This window comes from Antechinus flavipes, chromosome 4 (assembly GCF_016432865.1).
Source record: "Antechinus flavipes isolate AdamAnt ecotype Samford, QLD, Australia chromosome 4, AdamAnt_v2, whole genome shotgun sequence".
In the NCBI taxonomy this organism is placed as follows: Eukaryota; Metazoa; Chordata; class Mammalia; order Dasyuromorphia; family Dasyuridae; genus Antechinus; species Antechinus flavipes.
The window spans coordinates 293,014,395-293,025,367 of NC_067401.1; the positions used below are offsets into that span (position 1 = coordinate 293,014,395).

General features: G+C 36.4%; 1 protein-coding gene and 1 non-coding gene across 2 annotated transcripts in view; one reads left to right on the plus strand and one right to left on the minus strand.

Annotated features, from left to right (window-relative positions):
- Window positions 1–2,595, minus strand: part of HDAC2 (histone deacetylase 2) — a 53,275-nt gene extending 50,680 nt beyond the window's left edge. The window contains exon 1 of the mRNA XM_051997571.1: window positions 2,276–2,595. Coding sequence (XP_051853531.1) covers window positions 2,276–2,327 — 52 coding nt within the window. The 5' untranslated portion in view covers window positions 2,328–2,595. The remainder of the gene's footprint in view (window positions 1–2,275) is intronic.
- A 3,792-nt stretch (window positions 2,596–6,387) lies between these two features.
- LOC127563557 (U6 spliceosomal RNA) lies at window positions 6,388–6,494 on the plus strand. The gene has a single exon (XR_007954010.1). It is a non-coding gene; the product is annotated as a U6 spliceosomal RNA (small nuclear RNA).
- Window positions 6,495–10,973: the final 4,479 nt, after the last annotated feature.

Sequence of the window (10,973 nt, forward strand, 5' to 3'; positions counted from 1 at the left end):
GCTTCTCCCTGGGATACCACAGATGTTACTAAGAGCAGAAGAAAATGTACAGGCTGGCTCACTCCATTCAGAGCCCACAATTCACTGCCAAGACCAACTAACAGCTGTTTGAAGTGTTCTGTGTATCAGGTTTCTCTGATCCCTTCAGCCCTTCCCTTCCAACACCAATTTTAAAGAGTGCTCTAAAACTATATCTAAATAAAAAGAATCACTTGTTAACACAAATAATCAAAGTCTATTTTGGTTAAAGAAACCAAAAGATTTTATGGCACCCCAAAATATGTATAAAAAAGCAAAATATAAATCTTAAGACACCTTAAGCCCCATATATAACTTTTAAACTACAGTAAATAATTAAGCCTTTTAGAAAGTGTATTTCTAACAAAGACAAAATTATTGTTTTATTCTCATAGTCATAAAATAAAATCATCATAAAATGTTACATCATTTGATAAAAGATCATTTTTTTTGTTCACAGAACAGGCATAAGAAAAATTATGTTAAAAGTTATGACATTTTTCACTAGAAAGATGTGCTATTGCTTAAAAAAAAATCCAAAGGCAAATTATCAATATCTTTTTTGGTATGATTATAAGTCTATGTTGAGATAAATGATTTGTAAGATCCCTTCTAAAAGATACCATAACAAATTTTGAAAAAGGGCTGGCTTATAAAGAGAAACTTTTGGGTTATTTAATACAAGTTTTCAAAGTTACATTAGGTGGAGAAGTCTAATTTCTCTGCTATAATTTGGGATATTTTTTCCTCTAGCATAATCTGTTCTACTAACTTTCAAAATATTTGCACATTCTCCACTCAAGTCCTATTCTGATGCCTTTTATGCTGAGAAAACTTCAGGGTTCCTTAGTGCAGCACAATTGTTATCAAGTCCCACTACACTTAAGGGGGAAAAAGGTGTTAGTGAAAGCTCTTCACCATGCTGGCCGCTGGTTTTCAGCCACATCAATTTTTGAAGAGCTTCTAATAATGCAGAAGGGTTGCACTACCACCAGTGGAAAGAATACCCAGATCTTAGAAGTACTCAACTACCTGCAATCATACAGCATTTAGGAACCGCTGCTGAATACTTCCCTTCCCCAGGATTCTAATTTTACCTATACAAAATGTTCCAAAAAGGATATGACAAACTTATAAACTAAGGGTTCTGCACAACGAATCCCCCCTCACCTCCCCAACATACAAACACCCCTTGCTGAACAAAGAGCAACAAAGAAGTGGGCGGCAACCACATCTAACTTGGCATCACAGAGATAGACAGAGGCTTCCCCAAGGCCAGGCCCCATCAAGTCTGATTTCCAAACACAAGTAGCAACACTTCCTCGTCCCCCAGAGATCTCTTCTTCCACTAAATTCTAATGGTCCACTACACCGAAAACCTCAAAGTCGGCAAAATTTTTGGCTAACAACACTTGGTTTTAATCGCCCCCAAAACGGTGACATTTAAGCCGAAGGGACCCTCTCCATCCCACTGGCCCAGACAACGTGGGGTTCCATGAAATGGATAGACAAAGGCTAAGGGAAAAAAATCATTCCTTAACAGGAATACTTGATGTAATTCTACCGTGGCCCTATGATATGGGGAAAACTCTTTCACCTTCTGCAGTGGATGCATTAAAGGTGGGTAAGAGAGGGAGCCAGGAGAGAGAAAGGGAGGAGTGAGTGTGAGGAGAGGGAGGATGAAAGGGGAGGGAAAAGAGGAAGGAGAGAGAAGGCGGGGCTCGGGTCCAAGGGGGGATGCACCGCTTTGTGTAAAACGAGAAATCTCCCATTTCGACATATAAACTATTATTTCGGGGGTGTCAGTGGAAATAGGATGCACTCCTCGCACTCCCCCCCTAATCTCTCCTCCCCACGCATGCAAGTAGGAGTGAAGGGCGGGCCTTATTCGCCATTACCCCAACCTCAAAGAAGCTTGGGCGGGCTCCCCAGGGGGTGGTGACTTTTGGGGAGGAGGATGGGGATGGTTGGGGAGGTGGGGAAAAGGAGAGATGCCCATTTTCCCGCCAGCAACCTCAGCGGGGGCGGAGGCGGGGACGGGGGTGGGGGGAAGGAGACAAACGACCACCCCTCACTCACAGCAGGAGGGGACGACCCATCCCAATTTCAGGCTTTTCTCTTTCTCCAACCCCTCGCCGGGGGAGAGGGGGCAGAGGGAAGGCCAAGGTTGAGTGCAAGGTGGGGGGAAGGAGATGAGGGGAGCCTGAAGCCCCAATAGCGTGCCCCCCCCCTCCCGCTGAGGGTCGGCCTCTTTTACCATCATAGTAGTAGCAGACTTTCTTCTTGCCGCCTCCCTGACTGTACGCCATGGACTCCCAGTTGCCGCCGCCGCGGCTGCCGCTGCTGTCTCCGAAATCCTGGGCTTCTGCAGCCGCCGCCGCCGCTGCCGCCTTCGCGGCTGGCTGGGAGCGTGCAGGGGACGGAGGATGGCCTGTGCTGGGACGGTGGTAGTGATGGTGGTGGCGGCAGCCACGGGGGCGCTACAGGCGGGCAGGGAGGGAAGGAAAGAGGGAGGGAGGGAAAGGAGGGAGGGGTGACGGGAGGGGGAATCGGCACCGCCCGGCAGAGGGGGCCGACAAGTGGAGTCCGGGAGGAAGCAGCGCCAACTCGCGGCACTAGGGGGGTGGGGAACACTCCCCACCACCTCCCGGGAGCTTGGGGAGGCGGGGACGCTGCCATTGTGCCTGTGGTGGGGGACAAAGCTCAAAAGAGGTTTCTAAATTTGGTAGGCAATCCCCTATATAGGCTATATTTTATAGATAAAGAGAATATGAATAAATTTATAGGAACTTAAAAGGGAAAACTGGAACTATATCTTTATAGCATAACTAAATATTCAAAGCTGCTGCTTGGATTTCCCTATCTTTCGGCTAGGAAGAGATGGTCGCGCCCACTCTGCGCCTGCGCAGTTACGAGTTTATCCGTTCCTTCTAACCGAAGCATCAGCCACTGAGACTTCTATGCGTCCACCTACGCCTCCCTTCTCCTTCACTGTCTCCCCCCTTCCCCTCCCGCCCCTTCTTGTACCCGCCTGGAACAAACCACGTGTTCTGCGCCAGAGGGGGGAAAACGGGGGGCTGGAAGAGACCACTGCTTCACGCTTCTCCTGTGCTACTGTACTTCCCTTTCACTTTTACCTGAGCTTCCCTCCTCCAAATCCTCTATTACTAGTCATCATCTTTGCTGTCGTGGACTCTGAACTTCTTACTGGCTCATTTAAAAATAAATAAATTATGAATATATGTTTGAGTTCATACGTGCAGCTGCTCATTCACCTCGACACAGCCCTTCCACCCCCCTCCCTTTTCTTCTATCTCCCCTCGCTCCCTCCCCACCAACTTCCTCTTAAGAAATAAAGTTACTTGCTGGACCGAAGACATTTTTTTTGGATGCTTAATCGATTTTATTTCTAAAACTCCTTAATTCAGCAAACACTTATCGCTATGCGCAAAGCTATGGCTAGGACCTTCCAGATCTGTAAGTTATATGCCTAAAAAAGAAAAGTAAAATATAATACATTCAGTTGGCTCTAATGCATTTTCTTTAATAAATTCTAAATTTGTCATATTCTGGGAAGAAAACAAATTTGTAGGAAATTTAGATTCTTCCCCGAAAGTTATTTTAAGAAAGGAAAACAAAATGTCTATCGGCATCTAGCACAAAAACCTGCATATAGCATATGCATATAGCATAAAAGAAAAAATGAATTTGAGATAGGTTTCTGTGCCCTCCTTAATATGATAATTGGGATGACTGCAAACAGTATTATACCTTCTCAGGATTCATCCACAAAATCTTCAGTGTGTATATGTCAACATGAAGAAGGGGGAGATAATATCCTTCCTTCCTAAAACTCAAATGGCAATCATCTGACCACTTGTTAGTTTCATTGAATGATGAGTATAGTTGTGATCTTTTTCTTAGACTATTGCTGAATCTTTGGGGTCTTTACAATTGGTTCATTTACATTATCTTGACTATAAGCATCCAAAATGGATTTATAATTAAATTTTTCTAATCTTAATTTTTGTTTAAGGATGTGTGTGTCCCACCATTACCACTACACTATCCTAAGTATACCCCATGATGAGTAACTTTTTAAAAAGCTTTAGTTTTTACTACAGCTTTATTATTGAACATATCCCCTCTATTTCCCCTCTCTAGAGAGCCATTCTTTGTAATAAAGAAAAAAAAAAAAGAGGAATAAAAGCAGTTCTTCAAAGCCAGCCAACACATCAATCAATTCTGACATATGTAATATTCCACACACATAGTTTCCTACTTTTGCAAAGAAAGGAGGAAGATTAATTTTCACAATTCTTCTCTGGGACCAAGCTTGGTCATTACAAATATATAAAATTCAAAAAGCTTTTGTTCTTATACTTTCCCTTTGCATTATTGTCATACATATATATATATATTTGGTCTATCAATTCACTCATTTTTCCATGTTTCTCTGAATTCTTCATATTCAGCTGTTCGTAAAGGACACATACATTTTAACAGATAATTTATCTTCCCAATTAATCTTTTTTCAAAGCAAAGACATTTACTTAAATGGCATCATAAAGTCAAAAATAACAAAACTTTACTCTATAAAATTGGGTTATACACTCTCCAAACTATACCTAGTGTCAATGATTACAGTAGGGGTACTTAAAGTACACTAATAGAAAATTTATTCACAACTCACTTTTTAATTTTGCATGATTATATCTAAAAGATAGCCTGAAGAATATCATGAGCAAAAGCCGAATTCAAATCAATTCAACAAATATTTACTAAGCACTTTCTATATTTTTAAAAATTCTGAACTTAAAATTTTTTTAAAAGAGGAAATTATTGTTATGAACAAATAAATATAGACAAATAAAAGGCATTTTAAAAATGGAGAAGCTACAATTTAAAAAACATCTACTACAAAACCTTTTATAAGAGTAACCAGCAGCAAAATGAATGATTTAATTTTTACCCAATAAAATAATAAATGTTCGAAAGAATAAAATCATCAAAAGGACAATTCACAAATGATCCTCATTCCCTGAATTATTGAAAATTGTCTCTAACTTTATACAATTGTTTCTCCAAACATGTTTCTTTAGATTATAATGTATAAAGTATTACCTATAGATTCTTTTCGAGAATCCTATTTAAATTTGGAATTGGGTGACTATGTCTTTCTAAGGAGTCTCAGGGATACTTAATATGAATTTAATAGCTGTAATTGCTCTAAAAACTAGGCTTTGATCATAATTCATTTCAATTTAATTTAACACAAAGCTAAGAGCAATTATTGAGAAACTATGGTATGCCAGGAACTGTCTAAAGACAAAAAATAAAACCCTTGTTTTCAAAGAGTTTCCTTTCGAATAGGGGGTAGGGAAGGGAGGATTTATATACAGATAAAAATGTATTAATGATTATAATTGTGAATGTGAAATGGGATGAATTCACCTATAAATGGAAGAGGATGATAGAATGGAGTAGAAAAAGTAGAATCTAATAGCATATCATTAACAAGAAACACACTTGAAACATAAAGACTCCATAGAGTTAAAATATGGTGTTGTAGCCAAATGTATTATGCTTTAGTTGAACAACAACAATACCAACAACAACAAAAAGCAGGGGGAGCAGTCATGACTTCAGGCAAGACAATGGCAAAAATACACTTGAGTTTGTATCTCCAGGTTTTATCACTATGCTTGGCACACATAATAAGCATTTAATAAATGTTTTTCATTCATTCATTTGTTCATTCATTCATTATAATTTTCATGAGCTTGCAGAGTAGAGTCTTTATCTCACCAATTGGAGGCTAATTGTTTTATTATTGTGGACCACAGCCATTTCTTTGTTATGGCTCAGTAAAAGGGGACCAGTCCCAGAGTTTTCTATCAGCCCTTACAGAGAGACAAGAAAGCAGCAGAACTAACAGTTGAATGTGGGGGAAAAATTACTATTGCTTGGGAATCCAGCCCTAGGTATGAATTGTCTTGATGAGTGAGTGAGCAAGCAAAAAAAATCATCTACTACATTATATATAACTGGCCTCAAACTAGCTTCACATTCATGCACCCTGGACAACATGCCATATATTCTGCCACTGGGTAGAGCTATCCTATTGTTCTATGCTGAACCTGACTAAGGCCATTTTCCTTCAGTTTAAGCCCAAAATTAGAATAAAATGAGACAATTAACAAAAAGCGATTTAACTTAGCCTTAGAGGAAGAGCATTTAATAAGGATATGTGTCAAGAATATTTTGAATTGATTCAACGCAAATGAGTTCCTCTGTTTCTAACATGGTGGTTTGTCTGTCAGGCAGGCAGACCTTTCTATCTCTTGTTCTGGGAAAAGTAATCAATTTGTGCTTTCTTTGGCAACACATATATCAAAATTAGAATGACACAGAGAAGATTAGCATGGCTCCAATGCATGGATGACAAACAAATTTGCAATGCATTCCATATTTTTTTTTCACTTTTTATTTCATCTTTTTGGTGGGGCTTTGGAAACTATGTCTTCTTTCACAATATGATTTATATGGAAATATTTTGTATCTATAAACTATATCAAATTGTTAATTATCTCAAGGAGGGAAAAGGGTAGCAAGAGAGGAAGCAGGGAGAGAATATGTAACTCCAAATTTTAAAAAAGTGAATGTTAAAAATTGTTTTTATATGTAATTGGAAAAATCTAAAATATTATTTTTTTAAACTCCCTTTCCTGTCCAACACTTTCTACATGTATTGTCTGCTTCTGCTAGAACATAAGCTCCTTGTTGACAAGGACTTGTTCATTTTTATATTCATATTCCCAGTGTGTTGCAGAGTAATTGGGCCATATTAGATGTTTTATCAATACTTTTTCATTCATTCACTCATTCATTTCACTTCTCTCTATATTAGGAATTTCATTTTGGCATCTCTGTAGAAGATGGAATGGAGAGGGAAAATTAGAGACATAAAGGCCAATTATAAAGCTCAATAATCTAGGCAAGAGAGGTAGAGGTTCTTTGAGTTGAGTTAACTGGCAAATGTGATAAATGTTGTGGAAGTAGGGACAGCAAGATTTGAACATTGATTAGATAAGGGAATTGGGAGAAGAGTAAGAGTAAAAATGGCTTCAAAGTCATATGAATCCAAATGACTAGAAGAAAGAGTGGAACTATCAGCAGAAATGAAGAAGTCTGGCAGAGGAAAGATTTTTGGGGAGGGAAATATGAGATCTATTGTGACATTATAGAGCTTGATATATTAATGGAACAACAGATAAAGTTATTCAACATATAGAAAGGAATTCAATGTAGCAATTAGGGATGGATAGAAAGATTTTAGAATCATTTGCACTGCTAATAATTGAACCTTTTTTGGGAATAGAGGAGAGTATTAAGAAGAGAGAGAAAAAGGGAAGAAGGTCTAGGAAAGTGCCTTGAGAGAATAAAAAGAAAGCTCACCTTTAGTAGAGGAGATAAGATAAAAAAGATATGACCTAGCAAAGGAAAATGAAGAGTGGATAAACAGAAGTTACATTATTACATAAAACATAGGAAAAGAAGGTCTAGGAAGTGATAGTTTCAAAAGTTCAGATAGATTAAGATGGTTAAGAGCTAAGTAAAGGTCATTTGATTTTTTTCAAAAAAGTATTATTATTGCCTTTTTAAACACAATTTTAAACTTTCCATCCTCTTGTCTTCACCATACCGGACAATGAATTCTTCCTTAAAATAAATTTTAAAATACATAAAAAACCAAAAAAGAATGAATATGACAATATGTGTAATATTCTCAACATTGTGTCAAAGAAGAGATTTTTCATGATTTGTTCTCCAAGATTATTATTAGTTTTTAAATAGTTCAAAGTGTAAGTCTTCAGATTTAGCAAGTAAGAGATTAATAATTTTGAGGAGAGTGGTTTCAGTCTTACACTGGAGTTTGATTACAAATTATAAGAGACTGACTGAAATTTGAGTCTGAAATGAGGAAATGGGCAACTCATTAGAGGAATTTGGCCATCAAAGGAAGAAAAGATATAAAACAATAGCTTTAAGGAATGAGAGTTAATTATTTTTTCTTTTTAATGATCATGAAGATCTGGGAATGTTTGTTAGTAAAAGGAAAGAAAGAGCTAGCTGAAATATAATGAGACAAATATAATTATATGTATATAATATATATTTATAAATTTATAAATATATAAATATGAAATATAAGCAAAGAGAGAGAGCAGACAGAGACAGAGAGAGAGAAAGAAAAGATAAGCTCCACACACAGTGAGGGATGGAATCAAGAGCACAACTTGGAAGAAATTTAAGTAAGAAGGCTTACTGGAATCCTAGTGTTAACTCAACTTGAAACAAGGTGATAACTCAAGGGAGGCATGAATTCATAAAGTTACAAAGTTTACTTTGTGAATCTCTCATACTTGTGAATTCCATTGAGTAAAGGTGTGAACACAAGCATTGTATCAATTAGTTCTACTTAATACCTTGTTTCAGGTTCAGGCCCAAAACATCTTGTAAGATCAGATCAATAATCTATCAACTCTAATGAGTTAGCAGTTTGTAAAGATTGCAACAAAGGCTCATCTGCATACCAGAGATTGAAGTGAAGGAAGAGAAAATGTAAAATATTGGAGTATTTTTGGAATATGAAGTAATAAAGAGGAAATTTGTTTTCTCACTAAAATAGGAATAAATTTCCTCTGCTGAGAGGGACAGAAAAGTTGGTATTGGCAGCCTAAGAAGAAAGAAGAAAGTTTATCTTAGAAAGAACATTTATTAATGGCTTAACATCCAGGGCCATCTCTAGTTTGCTCTTTTTCTTGCCAATGAACTCAGATGATTCTAGAAGGGAAAGTGAGGCAGGTGACTTTGCATAGCCTTCCCTTACTCTAATCCAATTCACTTGCATGTCATGATATCATCTACCTGATGTCATGGTCCTTTTCAAAAGCAAAGTTTAAAATAACAATTTTGTGCCAGGTATTGTGCTAAGTACCTAGAATATAAATATAAATAATTTTCCCTCTCCTCAAAGTTCTTACATTTTATTGAAGTAGGATACACACAAAGGGGTGATGGAAAGGAAAAAGGGAAGAAGAAAAGGTTACTTATATAGATATATGACAAGATGACTTGCAGAGAGGAATGAAAGGTCTGGTTTCTGGATAGGCAAAAAAATTAGAGCTTAGGGGAGCTAGGAATGGAGTTCTAGTTTATGTGAAATAAAAGCCTGACTTTGAGAATGAGAAAGTCAGTCAGAATCAAAAAGGAATTGTTATGCTGTAGTGAAAGTTCAATTGAGATCAAATAAAAAATGTTTAGTGAACACAACTGGCATATTTCAAATGATTTATTTAAAATAAAAACAGGCTACCTTTTGCTTTTTTGTTTTTTATATCATAGTTTTTCTAGTATGCTGCTTCTTTTCAGAGAGCCATCCCATATAAAAATAGTAATTTTTTTCCAAGGCAAAAAACTACAAACTTGAAAATATGTACAATGTACAACACTTGTGGATTGTACATCTACAAAGAGAACAAGTAAATGGAAGTTTATGCTATCTTTCCTTTCTAGCCACATTTGATCTTTACAATTTTATTAATTCACTTTTAAGTTTTTTGTGTGTGATAGTTCTTTCCATTCCCACTGTTATAGTCATTGTGTATATTGTTTTCTTGACCTGCTTACTTCATTTTCTATCAATTCATGTATCTCCATCCAACTCTGTATTTATCACATTCATATTTTCTTTTAAAATAATAATTCGTTATTTCTTTTACCATTTCATTATGTTCATATACCTGGAATATATAAAAAGTTCAAGAGACATAGTTTCTGGGTAATCAGCCATTTTTATTAATCATGTTAACCTATAACTAAAAAAGAGATCAGTGACACTCTCAAATGCTGAAGACTCTTCATAGAACCCACTCAAGCTTATATGTCCTTGAAAGGATGGATATTCTTGAGAGTGACAATGATTCTAATTAGTTAACAAGTAATGAGAGAGAAAGAATATTATAAGGAGAGGTGAACCTAGTATAATGAAGGGCTTAGAGAATAAGAGTTTGATGGCAACCTAATCAAAGAATTTATCTGCCACTCAAACCTAAGTAGAACACAATGGCCTTCCCCAAATGGCATAGTAAGAAAATAAGATTTCAGAAAGGGTTAAATCTTGTGTCTCCCCAATATTAGCTATTAGCTTATCATTTCTCTCATATCATCATTTCTGTGGCCATTCCCCAATTGATAGGCAGCTACTTTTTTCCCAATTCTTTGCTATTTCCAAAAGTGTTAATCAACATTTTGTTGTATATATGAGGGATTTTGTTTTAATCAATTGCTTCCTTGGGAAATATATAATCTCTGGGTATGGATATTTTAATTACTTTATTTTCATAATCCTATATTGTTTTCCAAAATGATTGTCTTGATTCATACCTCTTCCAATAAGGTCTTAGTGTGCCTATCTTTCATCCCTCCAACACTGACTATTCACATTTTGGGTTCATCTTAATTGGTTTGCAGTGTGTGAAGTGAAACTTCAGGATTATTTTGATTTGCCTATTAAAATGTGATTTGAAGCACTCTTAAATGTTGTGAATGTCTTAGAATTCTTCTTTAGAAAACTTTTGAAAAATATTCTTTGACTATATATTGGAGAATGACAACTACTCATATATTTGTTAACTGTATATATCTTGCAGACCAAACTTGTATCAGAGAAATTTAATGCAAAAAAATTTTTTTTCTCCTTTTGACAATTTTATATTAGGAGTGTTAATTTTTGTCTGTGCAAAAGCTTTTCAATTTCTTGTAAATAAAATTATCTACCTATTTTTTTTGTAATTGGCTCTGTTAGAATGCATTTCTTAACCATATTTCTAAGACTTATACCATCTGGTTTTTTTTTTTTTTCTAATTTTTTTTTCATGATCATTATTATT